Source organism: Tarenaya hassleriana, unplaced genomic scaffold (genome assembly GCF_000463585.1).
Source record: "Tarenaya hassleriana unplaced genomic scaffold, ASM46358v1 Cleome335, whole genome shotgun sequence".
Lineage (NCBI taxonomy): Eukaryota > Viridiplantae > Streptophyta > Magnoliopsida > Brassicales > Cleomaceae > Tarenaya > Tarenaya hassleriana.
In genome coordinates, this window is record NW_010966500.1 from 36,262 (window position 1) to 58,392 (window position 22,131).

At 35.9% G+C, this 22,131-nt stretch overlaps 4 protein-coding genes across 6 annotated transcripts; 3 read left to right on the forward strand and 1 right to left on the reverse strand.

Annotated features, from left to right (window-relative positions):
* The first annotated feature begins 3,402 nt into the window (after positions 1–3,402).
* On the forward strand, positions 3,403–7,599 carry LOC104821595 (cell wall integrity protein scw1-like). 3 transcript variants are annotated; one of them, XR_773097.2, is made up of 10 exons: positions 3,403–3,635; positions 4,280–4,459; positions 4,549–4,624; positions 4,849–4,981; positions 5,127–5,247; positions 5,607–5,698; positions 5,792–5,861; positions 5,953–6,035; positions 6,552–6,813; positions 7,174–7,599. XR_773097.2 is itself a non-coding variant. In XM_010552511.2 (9 exons), exons 1-9 carry the CDS (start codon positions 3,468–3,470, stop codon positions 6,643–6,645), a joined length of 1,017 nt encoding a protein of 338 aa, XP_010550813.1. In that variant the 5' UTR covers positions 3,403–3,467; the 3' UTR covers positions 6,646–7,520. The 3 variants fall into 3 exon arrangements, 1 of the variants encoding a protein (XP_010550813.1); XR_773098.2 differs by having other exon boundaries at positions 7,270–7,599; XM_010552511.2 differs by having other exon boundaries at positions 6,552–7,520.
* Positions 7,600–7,805: 206 nt separating this feature from the next.
* Positions 7,806–9,154, reverse strand: LOC104821596 (ATP synthase subunit epsilon, mitochondrial). Its single transcript, XM_010552512.2, has 2 exons — positions 8,894–9,154; positions 7,806–8,082 (listed from the first exon to the last, which is right to left on the reverse strand). Exons 1-2 carry the CDS (start codon positions 9,075–9,077, stop codon positions 8,048–8,050), a joined length of 219 nt encoding a protein of 72 aa, XP_010550814.1. The 5' UTR covers positions 9,078–9,154; the 3' UTR covers positions 7,806–8,047.
* A 2,165-nt stretch (positions 9,155–11,319) lies between these two features.
* On the forward strand, positions 11,320–13,426 carry LOC104821597 (exocyst complex component EXO70A1). Its single transcript, XM_010552513.1, has one exon. It carries the CDS (start codon positions 11,415–11,417, stop codon positions 13,380–13,382), a length of 1,968 nt encoding a protein of 655 aa, XP_010550815.1. The 5' UTR covers positions 11,320–11,414; the 3' UTR covers positions 13,383–13,426.
* Positions 13,427–16,436: 3,010 nt separating this feature from the next.
* Positions 16,437–19,082, forward strand: LOC104821598. Its single transcript, XM_010552515.1, has 6 exons — positions 16,437–16,635; positions 17,122–17,275; positions 17,392–17,462; positions 17,683–17,768; positions 17,850–18,429; positions 18,520–19,082. Exons 1-6 carry the CDS (start codon positions 16,534–16,536, stop codon positions 18,796–18,798), a joined length of 1,272 nt encoding a protein of 423 aa, XP_010550817.1. The 5' UTR covers positions 16,437–16,533; the 3' UTR covers positions 18,799–19,082.
* Positions 19,083–22,131: the final 3,049 nt, after the last annotated feature.

Here is a 22,131-nt window from a genome sequence, read left to right on the forward strand (position 1 = left end):
GATAAAACCGAAACAAATCCAAATCGCAACCAAGTTAGGGTTCAAACATACCCAAAACACAAACGAATCCCTAACCCACAGCCGTGGATCTACTCACGGTTCATGGAAAAACACTGAGCAAAACCAGAAACAGAAAGAAAAGAGGGAGAAGAAAGACTCATGATTTGTTTCGGTTTTATCGATTTGTGCTTTATTCGATTGGTGTTTGCTGACCCCTTGGCCAATTATTTCAGATTCTGAACTACATAGGAATATGGGTTTAGTTTCGGATCGAAATCGATAGAATAGATCGTATTATTCACATAGGAATATGGTTTGATCGATCTAGGGTTGATGATAGCGTTCTTCATGCATCTAGTTTGATAAATCACATAGGGATATGGATTTAGAGAACTTTAGATAGTGAGTTATATGCCGGGAGGTGATTTCTCTATTTTTGTTGCTTGACGATTCCCGAATACAGATTCAATATCGTGATTCTCGCATGCTTAGCATATACCCATACACGCGAATACGGTCCCGACACCCACGGTCATCTTAGATTGCTAGTCTACACATTTTTATTGCTTTGTTTCCTTATTTTCTATTCTTTCTACATAATTCCACCATCACTTCTACTTGCTTGCTTCGATTTAGTTTCGATTAGGATTTAGATTTAGCAACCGGTCCTCGTGTTCGACCCCGTGTTACGACGATCCGTATCCTTGCGGTGAGTTGTGAATCGGGTAATAGATTTTAGACTCGATACACACGTATCATTTCCCACAACTTTTTATCGGGCTTCGGTGTACTGTAACGAAAACGACCCATAGCTGCACCCTTGCGAATAAATTATTGTGTTGCTTCCTTATTGTCAAACTCATGGACAATTGTGATATTTAAACCATCACTGAAACTGAATACAGAATTCGAATACCGAGAGTCTGCTACTATCTCAATGGCCAAATCATCACCACCATCAGCACGATCCCCATCACATTCAGTCACTATAACATCCCTAAGACCACTAGAATGTTCACTGTCAGAAAGATGTATAACATCTGCCACATTATTACTCTCAACTTTACTCTTAAAATTAGGGCTCAACATAACACAATCATCATAATCTATCTGATCTCGCTTCCTACTACCTCCAACACCACTTTCACCAGTAGGAATTATAGGTTGTTCTTCATCATTTTGTTCACATTCACCTTTCACCCGTACCTCATCTATCTCCACATAAAGCATGCCTCGCATTCTATTTATTTTATCCCGTAGATAAATATGAACATGCTTGTCATTCCATAGGTAGGTGGGCTTTCTGTTTTCTTTTATATTTGGTAAATAGCTCAGCTTGATCTCTACTTTATCTTTATCTACCTTCATCTCCGAACATAACTCTCTAACAAGTTCACTGTAGGTCATCTCCAAGGGGGGACAAAAGAATAACAATCTTTGGTTTTCCATAACCCTTCCTTCCCATTCATATTCCCCATTCTTATTCTGTATCCAAGCACCGCCATATAGAAAATATATAATTGTTGACCTTTCGTCTCGCCCTTCCATTATACCACTGAAAAACAGAGTTACAAAATGAAGATCAATTCGACCATTCTCAACATTGTGATCATGTGATCATGTGATCATGTGACTATGTGACTTTGTGACCATTATTACCAATCTGACCATTCTGAAATATGTGACCATGTGATCTTGTGACCTTGTGATCTTGTGACCTTGTGACCTTGTGACCGTATGACCTTGTGACTATTGTGACTCTGTTCCTATTGTCACCCATGTGACTGGTTTTCCTAATGACATGAACCATGTGACCAAGTGACCATGTAATAGTGAGACTGCGTGACCACTTCACCATATAACCCCCTAATCTATTTGTATGATGCACATTGTGACCATTGTGTCATGTTTCTATAATCACCCATATAAGTGTTGTGCACATTGTGATCATTGTGACCCATATACCCATGTCGGAGTTTTTTTTTATTTTTTTATTTACTCTAAAGGGTATTTGTGTAATTTGTGAATGAAAGGGGTAAATTAGAAGTTGGAATTTTTTTTTTCAAGTGGAAGGTAGTATTAGAAGTCCTTGTAGCATATTGAGGGTAATTTGGAAGTTGTCCCCATTTTTTATACGTTTCTTCATGGAGTATTCGTTATCGGTTCGAATTGATGCATATTTATCATTCTTACTATGTAGCTTTTAGATCGTGAAAAGTTTTATTTACAAAAAAAAAATCATTTAAAACTTTTCATAAGATTCCAAATAAATCATCTAAATAAATCATTCATCTTTAAAAAAATTATTAAAAACCTTAATTATTAAAAATTTCCATTTAAACTTAAACCATCCACAAATTCAATTAAAATATAAAAAAATTTATAAAAATACTTGTAATTTTAGTTACGAATGTACAATCAGTTGTAAAAAACTATGCAAAATAATAAATACATTTGTTTTTTATATGCTATATATATGTAACATAAAATTTAAATAGTTATATATACTAATATACATGTATATGTTTCCACGAATAACTTATTTTTGTTGTTGTTTGGTTTTTTTCTTGTTTTCATTAGATGTATAAATGTAAATACATTTGACAGTGATCATTCATTAGTGTCCATATAGTTATACATAATATAATTTATGGATAATTATTGACCGTAAGTTTTTAATAAATATATTGAACAGAGTCTAGAAAAGAAATGTTACATTCCCGCCCTTCGGAGTCAGGTCAGACGGTTGGGAGCATAGGGATAACTCTATGAGGTTGGATCTTCGAATCCTTCTGCCTCCCTTTCTCTCACCCTATCAGCCTATCATAATGGGTTGATTTACCTTCTACGCATGTGTCGCAGGTTCGTGCGCGTGGGCTTGGGATTTGACCCGCAGGTACCTAAGCCCAACTACGGCCCGAGCGTTAGGTGCGTCTGGTGGCCAGGTCTGGTGGAGTACTGTTAGGCATAGGTGGTAGACAGTTCGTCTCCGTTTGTAAGGATAGGTAGTCACGGAAATTCCCAATATTAAAAAAAAATGTTACATTCCCAGGGTGGGGGAAATTTTTATTCTTCTAAAAATCGGTTAAAAATTGTTATTATTATTAATATAAAAATTACCAGGTCAGCAGACTTTTTTGACATCATTCGCACGTGCGAACACACGTGACTAAAATAGATCTGTCATCGTTCCTTCCGAGGAAGAAGACTGTGAAGCTTGATTCGAACAAAAAGCAAGTCTCCCCTCTATCTATCTAGGGTTCCCCATGGCCGGCGCCGGAATCCACCCGTACCATCAGCAGTGGCCGGGGGGGGGGGGGGGGGGTCAGCAGACTTTTTTGACATCATTCGCACGTGCGAACACACGTGACTAAAATAGATCTGTCATCGTTCCTTCCGAGGAAGAAGACTGTGAAGCTTGATTCGAACAAAAAGCAAGTCTCCCCTCTATCTATCTAGGGTTCCCCATGGCCGGCGCCGGAATCCACCCGTACCATCAGCAGTGGCCGCCGGCAGCGGCGCCGATGCCTCCCCCACCTGCCTCCATCGCCGCTCCGCCGCCGGTACATCATCATCCTCCGCCTCCCGGTCTACTTGACAGCCATAATTGTCCTCCATATGAGTCATATGACGAGGTTATAAGTCTCTCTCTCTGGTTAATTTCTTGGTCTCAGTTCGCAGGACAACGATTTAACTTCAGAATTGAATAATATGTCTTAGGACCCTTTAGGATGGAAAATGTTATAAACCCCCGAAAATTCACAATTTGAGATTTCATTTTACATCACTGATTCACTAGATTTTATGGTTTACAAGACTTTCAGAATCCCTCGGTTGGATGTCACTATAAGCATATGATCTGTCACATGAGCAAATCTTGTTTTGTTTTGGTAGTAATCTCTACATATTCGTTCACATTTTCTATTTATGTGTAACTACATGCACATACAACTAGTACACAATTTTGAAAGAACACGGTTCTTTTTTTTAATAAGATTTGGTCCGATAGGGTTTGAACCCGGGTTGGGAGCACTTTGTGCCACCCAACCACTAGACCAGCCCATTTGGGTAAGAACACGGTTCTTTTTCAACCCTTTGGAATAAATTACCTTGAAAACATTTTGGAGTCAAAGAATCTGCATTGCTGTATATATTAGTAATTGTAAATTCATGGTATGCTTGCGTGGCATTGTTCTTGGTCCGCTGCTTGGGGCATGTATGTTCTACTGTCGTTATGGAAACACTATATTATATGTTAAGATGGTTTTTCTTTTTCCAGCTTCGGACAATCTTCATAGCAGGGCTTCCTGATGATGTAAAAGAGAGAGAGCTTCTGAATCTTTTAAGATGGTTACCGGGTTATGAAGCTTCTCAGGTGAACTTTAAGGGAGAAAAGCCCATGGGTTTTGCTCTGTTTTCCACAGGACCACTTGCAGTTGCGGCCAGGGATACACTTCAGGTCTGTCTGCTTCAGATGAATCAGATCGTTGCTGACTCTTTTCCTTATTGTCAGATTTATGACATGGATTTCCGTTTCTTTTGATGTAGGATCTGGTGTTTGATACGGATTCAAATTCTGTGTTACATACCGAAATGGCCAAGAAAAATCTGTTTGTTAAGAGAGGTTAGTTAGTTAGTTGTCAGTTTATGGCAGAGCCGATTATATCTTTTTCTTTAACCTCAATTTTGTCATCTTTAAATGTAGTCATGTTTTAGATGCTTGTTTGGTAAAGTTTTGTGCATTTATATACGAAATTCACAGTAGTGCTTTATTTCCTCTAGACTCACTTTGCTTTTGGTATTGTCACAAATAACATCCTGTTGAGGTCTGTTTACTATCTTTTTTAGGAATCGTAGTGGATTCAAATGCTTATGATCAGAGTAAGCGCCTACGAACCGGTGGTGACTACACTCACTCTGGTTATAGTTCGTCTCCCTACCACCACCATCCACCTCCTCCAGTATGGGGACTGCCTCATGGGTATGCATCTGTGTCCTGCTGATCAGTATTTTCAGACATTGCATAATCTGTACCGGTGGACTTAGAAATTGGAAACACTACACACTTATATTTACACCGCAGTATTTCCTTTCGCCTTCACACCGATACCGAAATTTTGATTCAGGTATATAGCTCCTGCCCCTCCACCTCCACCATATGACCCCTATGCAGGGTATCATGTTCCTCCTGTACCAATGCATGCACCAACTCCTATAACAGCTCCTAGTTCATATGTGCCTGTCCAGGTGACATTGCCCCTATGATTGTTCTCATTTTTCTTGTCGGGTTTGCAGTATCTATGTGGAAGCCATGTTGTAATTCTATATACAACTTTATATGATTGTATTCAATTACATGATCATTTCTTATGAACTCTGGAGTTCATATTTATAATTGCACTTACTATATTTTTGAGAGGTATGTGTTCTTAAGGGTATAACATGGAAGAAGAGTTGTTACATTTTAATATATTATATATAGCTTTGAAATTACTCTTTTAAGCTTTTATCAGCTGTGGTTCAGTACCACTGTAAAGATTTTTGCATCTTAGCTTCATCACTGTTTGATCTTATCTGTTTTATACTATTTTCTATCCGGAATGCAGAATATTAAAGATAACCCTCCTTGCAATACCCTGTTTATTGGTAATCTTGGTGAGAATATAAATGAGGAAGAATTGAGGAGCCTGTTCAGTGCGTAAGGATCTTTTCCTTTCTTTGAGATCTTAGCTTTTGGGTATTTATGTGCCGGCAAAAACCCCCTGTCATCATTCAAACTGTCATCATTCAGGCAACCTGGTTACAAACAAATGAAAGTACTGAGACAGGAAAGGCATACAGTTTGTTTTATTGAATTCGAGGTTGGTTCTACTTCTATCCATCTGTATTCTGTGTATACGCCAAACAATGTTTTTGTAGCATATTGTTATATATCTCTCTATTAATTTGCAGGATGTCAATAGTGCTACAAATGTTCACCATAATTTGCAAGGTGCTGTTATTCCAAGTTCTGGTTCAGTTGGCATGCGGATTCAATATCCTCGAACCATTTATTATTTTTTTGTTATTCTTTGATTCATGTGTTTTTGCATAGTCTCTGTTGTATTCAACTATATGCGGTTCATTTGGCGATTGGTACTTAGGCTTCTTTAGCTGGGTTGATTGAAATGAGGTTTAAATTTAGGATTGTGGTGTAGAAGGTCGAACTGTGTAACAACTTTAGCTTTTAGTAAACAATTTCAAAAGTATTTCTGGTTTATATAACATACACCTATCCTCTTTCTTAGCATAGGGCTTCCTGGCTCCTCCAGTGAAAAGACTATTGTTTTAAATGTTATAAATTAATGTGCCTTAAATAATCTGTTTTGCTACATTATAGAGTTTCTTAGAGAAATTGTCTAAACATGATTGGCTAAGTTTTTAGGTGTCATCTTGACGCTGTCTGTATTCATCTTTGCTGCGCTTTGCTTTTTTCTTTTTCACCCTCCTCTGCAGTTTGCTTTTCGACTTTGTTTTTCCATTTTGGTATGTGTTCCTGAACTCGGTCATACATATTCAAAGAATCCATTTGGGAAGAGGAAGGAAGGCAGCCATCCGGTTCCTCCATCACCAAGCACTAATGGAGCTTCCCCGGCCTTGTCTTAGCAGTAACCTGAAGGGGATGTATTCTCTTCTTTGATCTTCCAGCAACTGCACAATAGGATGCATCATGCAGGGGGGCCACATGCATCCATCTCATTGCCAACATTCACATCAGCATTTGCTTCTCATCATGTGATGGATGCATATAGTGATCCCATCAACATAACATGTGTGAGTGTGTTTCTATTAGCTTTTGTTGCACATGCATTCCCAGTGTAGTTTATGATGTCTGTTTAACTATCTAGTAGCTCTTCTTGTCTTCTCTTTCGGGTTTTTCAATGCATTTCCTCTTGGTTTCCTTGGGATTCATTTGCTCATTCTGACAATGGTATTGATGGGGGCACCCTGGGTTTGCATAATCCCGACAAGATTCCTTGTGTAAGTTATTATATCTAGGCAATATCACTACATAACATTAACATGTGGGCTTTCTGGAACGTGGTGTATCAATTTCGGGTCATCATTTTTCAGCATACCCATTTCCATAATTACATGTTTTGGCTTAGGCTGATATGGAAATGGTCAATGTAGACAACTGATGGATCTTTAGAGGTTAGCATTCCACGGCATAATAGGATGTAGTTCAGCGAAAAACAAGAGACATGTCCCGATGTTGTCCTAATGCAGGGATTGATGTGAAGAAAGCCATAGCTAACTCTGGTAAGGTTATCAGGTCAGTCTTCTTTTTCAGGGACAACAGAAGCTCTTACAGTTGAGGCTGCTGATTTTTTTTTTCCCTTGTCTAACTGACATTTTTTGAGTGTTAGTTTCAGTGTGTTGATCTTTGAAGGTACTTGGTTTCTGTATTCTTGTTCATACTCTGTCCTGTGTAATACAGATGATAGCCTGAAGACAGACTAGGACTCTGCTTTCCTTCACATTGCTGTTACTGTTATTAAAAAACTCTTGTACTGTACATTGGTATGACAAAATCTCCAGTTGCCAAGATTAGAAATTGGGTGATGAAATTGTATGTCGAAAGGGATTCACTATTGAATTGTGTTGAAGCTGTTTGAAAAGGTTATGCCTTTTAATCCTCCTTTCAAGAAATTTTTAAAAAGGAAACCTTTTAAGTTAGAAGCATAACCTCATTACACAATGGCTCTGAAAGAAAAGGTGCAGTCGCATAGTAAAGGGGGAAACTAACAGGCAACAAGTAATGCAGGGTTTGTGCAAAGTGAAACAGAAGCATGATATGACAATGGAAGCCAAGACAAAGTTATCAGTCTGCACAAATAAGATTGTTGTCTCAAGCAAGACAGAGGGCTACAAGTCCTTTATTAAGATGATGACATCAAAGCATGTTTGCTGGTTAAAAAAAACAAGAAAGATCCTTATGCCAACATGTTCTTGCATCTCTCAACTGCCCATAAAGCAATAATACTTCAGACCTCAGATTTCAATGTCAGTCTGATTTCTCGTCGGCGCTCGAGCGGATGGCTGGCAAGACACAAGAAAGATGAAAGAAAACTGGGTTAACAAAACTGAAGTAAACTGCATAAACGGAGCAATTTCAACCAACTAGACTAAGGCAGATCATGAAGATGACAGAGAACCATCTTCATATTTTCGGTATTGATGAGAGAATTCTCAACAAAAACACAAATGATCCAACCTTTTCAATGCATAACTCGCACATAAGAATCGACAAAGCAGGACGGTTCCATATTAGATGCTACTAAGAAGAACGTTCCGCAACCCTCTAAAATGGTCGTGCATTTCAAGAGAATAATCGAAGCAGTGAAGAGACCAATTTTATTATTCTACAAGTATGGCAAAACAGTAAATGCCCAACAAGCCAACATGAAAGCAATGGAACAAGCATGAAAGCTACAAGACGAGAACGGACATGGCAATAGATAGAGAGCAAATACACCTATTTTCGACATAACTTCTAACACTTGTACTGACCACAACCCAAGTCTCATTTCTTCGTTCTGAGGATTCCGTGCGGATTTCTTTCGTTTCCCACTAATGTTTTGTAAAGCATTTCAAGCTAAATACTTGGTCTCAGTTCAGAATATCCCCATCTATTAAAGTAGACAATTTACCCTCAGCTTATCCAAAAAAGATATCTCCCGTTCCACAGCCCTAAAGGCCAGAGAATCGGATTCAAACAACATCGGTTCAGGAGAACGAACGGAAATTGGCAAACCCTCAACCGAAAATGGCAAAACCCAGATCTAAGAAGATCCAAACATATACGGATCGCAAAAAAGAAAAACAGATGTAGGAGAGGGGTCGAACGTACTAGGTTTCTGGGATTTCCCATCAGCCCATTTGGCAATGGCGAAATGAACCTTCTCGCGATTGAGGGCTTCGGCCTTGTAGGGATCCTTGAGGCAATTCCTGACGAGATTCGCGCAGATGTTGGAGTATGTAACGTACGTCATCCCTGCTGCTCTCCAGAACGGAACCGCCGCACTCGACGCCATCTCCGATCTCCAATTCGGTTAGCGAGATGAGAATTCTGAAGATTTCTGGGAAAATGCGAGCTTGAGAGAGAACAAGGCGTCGAATAGTCTTCTAACCTAATATACCCAAACACGTCGAGAGATCGGGCAAATCTTAAATCCAGGCCCGGCCCAAATAACAGAATGATGGGCCTAATGTCATCCTTGGCTGTATATACACACACACCGATACACATTCTCTTTTTAGCTTACACATTTTTGTGTTCAACTTTGCTTAAATTATTTTTAGGTTCGGTTTTTCGATTTAAAAAATTATGCTATTTCATTTTATTTTGGATACAATTTTTATTTGAACTTAGTACATATTGATAGAAAATAACTATTTTTTCAAAAAAAATGTTTTATGGTTTGGATCCGAGTTTTCAGTTATATACGCATATTCAGTTATTATATTGGATTTCGTTCGTATATAATTATATGATATTCATCCTCTACGGATTTGAATTTGGATTCTTAGACCGAAATTATTCATTCATGATTTTACATACAATTATAAATATATACTTTATATTTTATTATAGTTAATCCTATAAACATTCCCAAACTAATTCCCTAACTTGTATACTCCATAATAAATACCCAACTTGATAAATTTGACATAAAAATATCGGAACTTGTCAAATGTTGCCAAAAAAATTATTGATCATTGGTCGGAAACATCGTCAAAAGAAGCCGACGTGCCGGTGCATGTGAGCAGATGTGTCAAACATTTTGCCACGTCAACAAAAATATGAAAATTAATTTCGATTGATTCAACCGGTTATACCAGACCGGTCAATCGATTCAATAAAAAAAATTATTTTCCCCCTATTTCCCTTTATCCCGACACTTGGAAACCCTAACCTTCATTTCTTCTTCTCCATCAGCTTGTTTGGTATCAATTTGAGGTTTGTATTGCAAGTTTGCAACCCATTTTGACCCAATGATTTGGGTTAAATACAAACCAAATAAAAATCTATAGATTGGGTTAATCCATAAAATCCAAATAACCTTTATAAATACATATACATATTTGATTTTTATTAAAAAAAATCAATTTCTATTATGATTCATTTTGGTTTCGGATTCGATTTGGATCGCATTCGTTTTGATTCGAGTCGATTCGTTACGGTCCATTTTTTATTTCAGTCGATTCATTCCAATTCATGTTCGATTCGTTTCTATTTGGATCGATCAGTTTTGATTTGAATTCGAGTCGTTTCAGTTCAAATTCAATTTTTTTACTAAAATTCTCGATGTTATATCGAATTCGGTTACTGATTTAAAAAAATTTGATTATAAATATATTAATCTAATTATACGATTATTTAATTAAGATTTATACTTATATTAGGTTAACCCATTTGACCTAACTCATTTGATATCTCTATTCTTTGTTTTACCCAAAACTACTGGTTCTTCACAATATACTCTTGAGTCCTCGACACAAAATAACCGGTTAAATCGGTCAAAATTAATTTTTACATATTTTTTACTGACGTGGCAAAATGTGTGACACATCCACTTATGTATCGCCACGTCATCTTCTATTAACGCATTTCTGGTCAACGTTAGTCAATAAATTTTTGACAAGTTCCGTCAAATTTATCAAGTTGGATATTTATTATGGGAGTATGGGAGTTGGAGTGGAGAATTAGTTTTTTCATATCTGAACAAGTTTGGGAATACTTGTGAGATTAATTAACCCATTTTAATATAAATTATAAAATTATATATTATTATTTTTAAAATTAATAAATTATCTGTGATTTTTTTTAACCATAAAAGTATCTCCTGTACGAAATTTGAAGTCAAATATGCAAACCTTGAGTATAAATTCATAGATATAGGATAAGTTTTAAAATATTAATTAAAAAAACAAGGAATTCAAAAATTCCCCCTGCCCAATGCTAAAAAAAAAACTACCGGTTTAATTTCCCATCCAACTTTTCATCTACCAATTCCAAACCGAAACTAAGAGATGAATTTGTCATGTTTCCATTGTATAGTAAAAAAAAAACTTTTTTTTTAAGGTCTGGTGGGCAAAAGAAAAGACAGTTGCTTTGACTTATCGATTAAGTAGAATCAGATAGAGATGGTTGAACGGTTCTCGGAATTGCAGGAACAACTTCTAATGGAACAATACGTTATCTTTAAAGATTTGTCTTTGCAACACTCTTCTTCAGTTTAAGCTTGTTTGGTCATATATGGTGTTCTGGTGAGGAAACAACAAAAGAACCTTAGCTTCCAACACGTTGCGTGCTGCTCAAGAAACCCATCTTGTCAAATCGATTTGCCTCTTCCTTTTCGATCCTAGGAATGGCCCAAGAAAAGAGCATCGAAGAGCTTAAATCCATGAGGGAACTGTTGAAGGGTGAGATCGAGAAATCCGAAGCGTTTTCCTCTGCATTGAACAGAACAGATTCAAGATTGAAGCAGATAAATCACGAGCTGGGATGCTTCGAATCCGAAGCTAAACGACAGAAATGGCGATTCTCGTCTTTTTCAGACAGTATCTCTCATGTTACCACACCCATTTCCGCTGTTCTCCGGGTCCTCGTTACAGTTCGCGAGCTCGAGAAATCCCTCTCGTCGTCTGATCATCGCTCTCGCCTCCTGAGTTACATTTCGGATGTTAAATATCTCGGAGAATCGATGAGATTCCTCTCTGAAAGCTGCCTTCTTGCAGTCAACTGGCTCGAAGAGACTATCGAGTTTCTTATCGAAAATGGAATGCCTGAAGATCATCCCTGTCTTCTGCAGTTCAGGAAACCGATAAAACGTTTACGAAAGTTGCAGAGGATCGAAGCTAATGCTCGTTGCAGCAGAGGGATTCTTGCCATGTCATTCGAGAATCTCGAGATGGAGTTCGAACGGATTCTCAAAGACGAAAACGCATTTCGATTCCAGGTTTTGGATGTGAATAACCTGAGAACGTTGCAGGCTTTGATCAATACATTAAGCTCTAACAAACGGTTAACGCGCTGTGTATCCGTTTATGTTGAATCCCGAAAAAAGTCCGTTCAGGGACGGTTCGAAGCTCTCAGGACAGACTATCTCGAGAAAACGATCACAGAATTCGATAACGTCGAAGACATCGAGGATTATATCGATAAATGGAAGCGGGATATGGATATCGCGGTGAAAGATGTGTACGATTTCGAGCTCAGGCTCTGCAATCAAGTCTTTGAAAAAGCTGGCGACGACGTTTCCTCGAGATCGTTCGGGCAAATAGCTTCGGATTCGGGAATCCTTCGCCTCCTTGGATTCGGAATGAGAATAACAGAATGCAAGAAACACCCTTCGAAGCTTCTGAAACTCTTAGACGTTTTCTGCACAATGGATAAGGTAAGAGTCGATTTCAACCGTCTTTTCGGAGGCCAAAACTGCTCTGAAGTCCGCGAGACCACACGGGAATTCATCCGCGGAATCGTGGGTCGGGCCGTCGAAATATTCTGGGAGTTACCATATCAGGTTGAGTTACAGAGGCAGAGTTCTCCTCCTCATGATGGTAGTGTTCCAAGGCTTGTGAGCTTTGTCACCGAGTATTGCAATGAACTGTTCGGGGATTGCTATAAGCCGATCTTGAAGAAGATTCTCGAGATAGATTTTAGCTGGAAACACGAAAATTTCAACGAAGATCTTCTCACTGGTCACATCTACAATGTAATGAGAGAGATTTCGTTGAATCTGGATACGTGGGCAAGATCCTACAAAGATGCAGAGCTTTCGTACATCTTCATGATGAACAATCACTGCCATTTCTGCAGTCTGGAAGGGACTTTTCTCGGGAAAACGATGGGTGAATCCTGGGTGAGAGCTCATGGACAATACCGAGATTATTACGCTGCTTTATACGTGAACGAAACTTGGGGAAAGCTTATAAATCCTCTGAAATACGAAACTCGAGCTTTCTCAGCGTCCAAACGTGCTCGGGAATCGATCAAGAGAGCGTTAAAAGCGTTCTCCGAAGAGTTTGACGAGATTTACACGAAGCAATCGGATTGGATTATCGAGGATGAAGGCTTGAGATTGAAGATATGTGAGGCTGCGATGAAAACCCTAATGCCAATTTACAAGAATTGCTTGCAGGATCCGAAGATGATGATTCTGGTTGAAGAGGAGGGCCTTTGCGTGAGGTACACGTCAACGGAATTGGAGACAAAGCTGAAGAACATGTTCCAGAACAAGAGAGGAACTAGTTTAAGGTATTCTGGGTTTGTTCGTAAAGTGATGGGCTCCGAGATTTGCAAGAAAAACACTCACATTACATTAGCAGCTATGTAACCGGTTCGATTCAAACCGAAAAAATAAAATTATATTTCGGTTCAGTTTCGATTTCAACCAATTTGATATAAACCGGACAGATTAGGAATGAATATTTTGGAGTTTCGGATTAGATTTGTTTATTTTCAGTTTTAAAAATATGTATATTAAACATTTTTTATATTAGATTCAAGTTCGATTTGTATCGATTTTTAGTGATAAAAATATTAATATTCTAAAAAAATGAATTTCTATTGTTTCTATACTCGTTTCACATTCAGTATTTTTCATTTTTAGAAATATAGTAACCGACTAACCGTTGGGTTTTTGTTATATAACCTAACCGAAATGACACATCTTATAACCTATACCGGATTCAATTTGGTTCACATTTCTAGTCTAAACCAAAATGCCGACTTCTTATCGGTAAATTTCAAACTTCTCCGATTGTAACAAACCGATCATTTCGGATATTTCAGATTTGACTATAGATAAAATCAATTTAGAACAAATATGATATTAATACTAGTTTTTTCATAGAAATATAGAAATTTAGATGAATATTCTCTTCAAATGAAAATTCGAATTTGGATCGAAAAATAGAAAGATGAAGTTCCACCATAGTGTAAAACGAATCGATATAATATATATATATATATATATATATATATATATATATTTGCACAAATTTTATAGTTTTATTTATATTTATTGATATTCTAGATTTTTTTTAAATCTTCAAAATGGAATTATTAGGTGGAAATGATTACACTACGAATGAAACAGTCCATGTGTTTGTTTTTGACATTGGTCCCATGATAATAATAATAATAATAAAACTTACAAAACAAGAAAAACAAATGCATGATTGAGAGTCATGATTCACATGTGGGGCAATATTAATATATGTATAATTTAATATAGATAAACATAATTTTATTGGGAGTATTTATCAACATTATTTATAATTTTTATAAAATTTATGAAGAAATTATTATTTTTAATTAATTGTATGGGGCACGTGCCCCACTGTATACTAAATATATATATATATATATAAAAGAAAACAAACATGACCCTTGATGATAGTAGCCTATCTATTAGAAAAATTTTGATATCTAATCTGATATAGGGCCGGTTTAATCTGGACTTTTAATGATCCGATTCGATTTGATTTCACTTTATTTACTTAATATTGTAATAATTTGTTTATTGTTTCTGTTTTTATTTACTATTGCAGTCACTTGAATGAAAAAATGTTTTTGTACTTTTTTCTTCGATTCTTTCTATTTTGGTGTATCTTACACAACAAAAATTAGATCCTAATTTTTCCCTTATAGCTTTCCGTATCGGTTGAACGGAAATCGAATCAATCAATAAACAGTATTTTGTTTAGTAAGTTCTCTTTTTTATCTATTATAAATTTTATATATAATTTTTTTTTATATATAAAAATGAATGTGACAATGTGTGGTCTAATGGTAAAGATAACAGAAAATGTTTTTAACCACCAAAGTTCAAATTCCATTAGACCGATTATAATAAAAAAAAAATCACATATTATATATATATATAAAGCAAGCATAAGCCTTTAACAACTCTTTGTAAATTGATTATTTTATCTAAAATACTTTGAGTTTCGGAATGATATTTTTTTTCTTCTGATTTTAGGTAGCTCAAAATTAGCGATTGAAGAATAATCAAAATCGTCATATTACGTTAATTGGTTTAATTTGAATAGATTTAATACGGAATATATCCTAATTTTTTTATAAACATATCGAATCCAGATCACGACCTTGATGAAAAAAAATCACATGATATTAATGAAATAACATCACAGATTACAAAACATTTTTTTACATAAAATAATAAGAAATAATTAATATATAGGATTTACACGTAAATTAAAGTAGATCCAAAAATATTTTTCAAAAGAAAATTGAAAGAAACAATCAAATCATTTTTGGAAATTTTAAAATCATAATTACTTAGTCTGTAAAATTAATAGTTACTCTATTAAGTTCGAAATGTTATGTGTTATAGTAATTAATTGTGCCTAAATAATTAAAATGCGTATAAAAGGTAGTTTTCATAATACATTAGCGGTGGAACATATATATGGATTTATTTACTTTTATATATTGAGAGTAAAACAATAAATAAATATAACATGGCATATATAATAATACTTACCAATGACAAGCAAATATACAAAATGCCAAATTGGAAATATTGCATTTATTCAAAAATATTATTCATTTTATGGTAACATTTATCTTGTACTTTACTAGGTTATGAAAATAAAATGCGATATTAGCAATTATAGAGCTCCCCTTATTTGAACGACAACAAAGAAAATACTGATGTTGAAATACATATACACATATAATTTCCATAAATTGATTTATTCGATACTAAAATGGTTACATGAGTTTGCATTTGTGAATTTTGCAGGAAATCACGAACTCAGTATTCTATTTCGAAGCAAGATAATGAAGAAACGTACTCCCATTTCTGCCGTTGGCCTAAAGGTAAAATCCTTAGGTAATGATAATTATACATATAAACAAACGTAATAATTGACAGAGAATTCATACAAATACGCAGTTTTAAAACCCAAATATAAGAGGAATTATTTTTAAAAAATTTCAGAATTACCCGTGAAATTCTAATTTGGAAAAAATATTCCTTTTTCGGTGTTCTAGTCCGGTATAATTCAAATTCAACCTGGTTTGCTTAACCAGACCGGTTAAGGATACCGATATTCACGGCAAAAGTGTCGGTGGGTAAGTAAGCCGAGATTGCGGCAGACTTGCGAGCATTGACGCTTAACCAAAAAAAAAAAAAAGGCCTTTTGACAAAAAATAAAATAAAAATAAAACGGAGCGGTCTCTGTAGGTAAAGCAAGCTTGTCTCAGTGCCAAAAAAAGAAAAAAAAAACTTAACTATTCTGTCTGCCCCCACAATTACCTCGCACCCCATTGGTTGGACTCTCTCTCTCTCCCTCTCTCTCTCTGGTAATTTACATAGAAAGCCCCCCTATGAGTTTTACTATATAATCACTTCAGAATCCTCAATTTCAGTAAAAAAAAATCCTCAGAAGCCCACTTCTGCTCCGAGCGCGCGAGAGAGAGAGAGAGAGAGAGAGAGAGAGAGGAGAAGAGTGGAAATGGGTGTGGATTTGAGGCAAGTGGTTGCTGGAATTCTTACCATTACCATGTTTGTGATGCTCGGAAAGATGCTTCATAGAGATTACTTTGATTCCGATCAGGTGACACCGACATGTCCTTTGTTTTTGTCCGCCTTTTCTTTGTTTGAAATGCTTCTGCTCCTTTTTTTTATTGAAGAAGCGTTTTTTTTTTCTGTTCTTGTTTGAGACTGAACTATGGAATGGACTCTGATTCGATTTTCTTCATCGTTCTTAGCTTCTACCACTTGGGTTTTGTGTTTGGATCTCTCTTTGATCTCTGAGAAGCAGATCTATCTCATAGCAGCCTCAAAGTTGCGACCTTTGTCCCATTTTCACGCTACAAAAACCTGTATTTTCTGATGAAATATGAATTGGTTTGATAAATCAGAAACCCAACTTGGACCCAATGGCTCCTCGAGTCAAGAGAGTATAGTTGAACCCGGCTCGTGTTGTCCGAATTGGTGTTTGAGAAATTCAAGTTTTCCCCATTTCTCAGAAGGGAAGAAGAGAAAATAATCCAGCAACTGATGGGTCGTTGTTTTACTGTAAATTTGGATCCTTTCTCAGGAGAAATTCTCAGGAGAAGAACACGGTATCGAATTCGGGGGATCCAAGGTTTCCGTAAAAGACGGCCTTGTGCGCTCCATTGGGGGAGGCAAAGGGCCTTGGATAGAGAACATCCATGAACTTAAGCCTTGTTGGACAGCATCATCTACATCTGGTATTGTCTTCGGTTATTTCTGCTAATTCACTTACTGTTCTTGCTTGATTCTGTAATTCACTCATTCTTAAGCTTAAACGTTTCTCGATTATCTATTCATGGACATAATGTTGCAGATGATGTGTCATCGTCGAAAGGGTATGTTACATTCTCGCTCACAAATGGCCCCGAATACCATGTTTCTCAGGTATATATATACACGTATATATCCTTTGTGATAATCTGAAAGCTTCGTCTTTTCTTTTTTTAATGTCGGTGTGTCATTTAAGCTTGAACTTGTACAATGCTTCCAATCTGTGAAGCAGGAGGCTTTGTTTTCTTGTGGTTTCGATCATCTTTCTCAAGATCAACTCCTTTGGACATGTTCTCCTCTTTCCTCTGCTGTTTATTGTGTTGTCTTGTTGCAGATTACTGATGTTGTAATGGTGGCAAAGCATATTGGGGCAACTCTTGTACTTCCGGACATTAGAGGAAGCAAACCCGGAGACGAAAGGTTCGGGGTCTATGTTCATGACATTTTATACTTCGCCAGTTTTTTCAGGAGATTTCTCTAAATGAATCAGTGTTTCACCAGGAACTTCGAAGATATATATGACGCTGACAAGTTCATTAGAAACCTGGAAGGTGTTGTCAAAGTCGTAAAGCAATTGCCCGAAGAGATATCTCTCAGGAATATGGCCATTGTGAAGGTTCCTACCCGGGTATCCAAAGATTACATCAAGGAAAGCATCGAACCCATCTTCAGATCAAAGGGAAACATAAGAGTTGCAACCTATTTCCCTTCTGTAAATTTGAGAAAATCTTCACAGGACGGTGAAACCGATCCCGTGGCATGTTTGGCAATGTTTGGATCATTGGAGTTGCAGCCCGAAGTGAACAAAGTGGTGGAATCAATGGTGGAGAGGCTGAAAACACTGAGCCGGAAATCGGGTGGCCGGTTCATAGCCGTAGACCTAAGGCTCGAGATTCTTGAAAAGAAAAACTGCCATGAAACCTCCATTGCAAAGTCCAAAACCTGTTATGACTCACAAGAGATAGCTGTGTTCTTGAGGAAAATCGGGTTCAATACTGACACTACGATCTATCTCACCCAGCCAAGATGGAACAGTAGTCTCAATATCCTCAAGGATATCTTCCCGAAAACATATACAAAGGTGCGTAAATTCCCGTCCTTTATTGCATCTGTTCTTATCAGCCTTCGAATATTTCTTACCGGTATTGATATTTTCATGAAAACATTGCAGGAATCGATAATACCAGGAGATAAGAAATCAAAGTACTTGGAATCAGCGAATTCAGAGTATGAAAAAGTTATCGATTTCTACATAAGCTCGAGAAGTGATGTGTTTGTCCCAGCAATATCGGGTCTGTTTTACGCCAACACGGTTGGAAAAAGAATAGCTTTAAACAAGAATCAAGTCCTCATTCCAGCCGAAATCGCTGGAACTTCTGCTCTTGCAACTGATTTCATCTCTCCTTACATCTGGAAGAAGAATCACTTGGCTTATTCATGCTTCTGCTAAAACTGCAAATTCAGGATGGTCTTGAAAGCATAAATGAATCAAATGGGCCTTCTCTCCAAAGCGTAAGCGATTCAATTACCGGCGTTTTCTCGATATAAAGTTCGTTTTCGAGAGGGGAGTGATTAGTCTTGGCCTCCGTGTAGGAAAGAAAAAAAAACTATGTTGAGGTTACAGATTGAGATTTGTTGGCTTATAGCTTTCTGCATCCTTTTAGTTACAAATACTTCAAATGTTTGCAAGTTCAAGTTCTGATGATGAGGTTATTCAGAGTTTTTTCACTTCAACTAATGAAACATCAAAGTACAATTTCTTAAAAATGTTTTCCAAGTGCAAGTTGAAGCATATAGTTCTTTGGTGTTTCATATTTTGGTGATGTTCCACTTAGAATTCATATGTATCTCTACAAGTTAACAGCAAAGTTGGTTGTGTTGTGTCTGAACAACAAACAGATCCAGATCTGAGAAAACCAGCTGAAAATCCCAGCAGTTATAACGTCAACCCGGCATAGATTTACAGTTGCAGTTTCATCATACAATACAAAACGCCACCCAGAGAAAAAAGAATAAGAAAACGACGCTAAGGTACACAAAAGGATACAACTTTACATAGAGAAAATAACAATCTTTGTCACAAAAGAATGACAGTTTTGGCTTGGAAGGGCTTCATCTTTTGCGGGTTTTGGTTGGACCATGAGGAAGATGATTTTTACTATCTTTATACACTTGATGAAGCTTTGTATTCACGGATTGGTTTCTTTAAGTAGACGCTGATCGATGTCTGGGGCACCGGTATGAGCTTTCCAAGCATTGCGAGAGGCCAGTTGCAGAAATGATCGTTCTATTTCTAAAACCGTAGGTGACAAGTTTTTTGTTTTTTTGATAATCCAAAAGTTTACTAACTTTTTGCTACAATTGTATTTCTAAAGGGTAGGAGAAATTCATGTGAATACGCTTCTCAGATAGAAATTTGAATCTGTATTAAAAATGAGCTTTGCTTCTTACTAGTTGATCCATACAATTTTGGATTGAAAACAAGCATATATATATATATATATATATATATATATTCATACAACAAGCATATAGTATATAGATAAAAAGGTTATTTTTCAGGGGGACAAAACATAAGAGATCTCATGATTTTAAAGAAAAAAGGTACAAAATGAAAGGAACGAACTTTACAGATGTTGGCAGAACAGATATAAAAGCAATCTTTTTTATGTTATTTTCCCCCCCTGAAATCAGAACTTCCTCACATTTTCTTTTTAGGAGGAATTAATAATAATGGCTTTTTGCGATGTGGGTATAGGAATACGTCACTATTGAATTCCGATTTCCGATGTAACTATTTTTCTAACAATTTTATGTTTGGTCTAAGGCGGTCCTCATGAAGAGGTAATTCTTAGTTACTCAGAAAATATTCATTTCGTCAGATTTTCTTGTGTTGAATATCTACAATTTTCAAGAGGCGAAAGAAGTATGATAGACCTCCGATTAGGGGTGTAAAATAGGCTATCTCGACCTAGTCTAGCTCGCCTTGTTCTAATCTGGAAATATTTTAACCCAATCTACCTCGTCCCGTTTTATCGAGCCAAAGATCAATCTAACCCAAATGTGTTATCTCACGAGCCAAACTAATCGGTTGGCGAGTCAAATATATAATATTTTTAAAATAATTTAAATATTAAAAATATTTAAAATTATTATAAACATTTTCAAAAATTATAAATATAATAAAAAATAAAATTTTAAAAAAAACAAACTAAATATCTAATAAAAATATATTTTTTTATATAAAATTTAAAAAGTTAAAAAAAATATATTTTTTGGGCTCATAAACATCGTTCATGACGAACTGACTCACTCGACTCATTTTTTCCTGCCCTCAAATATTATGAACTCAACTCAAAAATATTTTGGCTCGTTTTACACCCTACTTCGGATTCGATTTACCTATGAGAAAAAACGGAGGAGATCCAACGAGAAACAAGAACGAGATACCACAGTGGGTTTGGGCCGTCCTAATGCGGTTTCCCATGCCCAGAAGTCAAAGTTAGGTGAGCATTGGGGTTCTTAATGTAAAAGACGGATTATGGTTTTTTTATGTTTTGTTTTTTGTCCCACATTGCTCACAATGTAATATGTAGGATTCTAGACAATAAGTCTCCCTATAAAAGGAGAGCTCTACTTCATGAATAAACCAGTTCCCCTGCAATATGTTTTTCTTACCATTCTTACCACAATCCGACCATTGAAGTACTATACAACTACCGTCAATTTAGTTAAACTACACTACAATTAGAGATGGACATAATAACCGAAAAATCGAACCGATCCGTTATTCGATTTGTATCCGAACTAAAAATTTGGATATTCGAAAATTAGTAATTGGATACGGATATTTATTTTGAAATATTTGTCGGATACGGATCGTATACAGATATCAAAATCAAATTATCCAATATATATGATCTGATCCATATTTTCTAATAATATTATTAAATAGAAAAATAATTTAGTATAAATATTTAGAATGTTTAATATTTACATATTTTTTAGGGAGATTGAAGAAATGTTATATATATATATATATATATCACGGTTTAGGATGTTTAATCTTTTGAATATTACGATTTATTATATTTGATATCTTGAATTTTGAACTATAAATATTTTTGTATGCGATAGATTATGATTGTATTTATATTTGAATTGATTAGAAGTATTAAATTATGAACTTTAAATTGTGAATATCATTTATATTAAATGGATTATGTATTTTATTTGCGTTTGAGTTTATTATTTAATTTTAATTCAAATTTTAATAAAGTTTTAGGTTGGATACAGATATTTATAAATATCCGTGATTTTTACGGATATCCGAAATTACGGATATCCAAAAATTATGGATTAAATATGGATAACAAAATCGAATATTTGTATAGAGCGCATACAAATACGGAGATCTCGAGAATCTTGGATATCCGATTCTGTGGACCCTAACTACAATTCTATTTTAATATTTTCCCTACTATTTTTCTTCAAAAATGAAATCCCAAAACATATAATAATATCAAATAATGGTCGAAAATCAATGGGTTTTGATTTCAATATACAATACCATTTGATTTCAATTTCAGTCGGTAATAAATACATAGAAATTGGTTGATTTAGTAGAAAGAGTTGCATTTAATTTGTTTTAATTTACCTTGTTTTTTTTAATTAGAATATGTTTATTTTAACTGTTGAAATAAAGATAGTTTAGTGCGAACATTTTAGTAATTTGACCATAAAATTGGTGTATCGATTGTAAAGGAATTCCTATGGCAGTTTT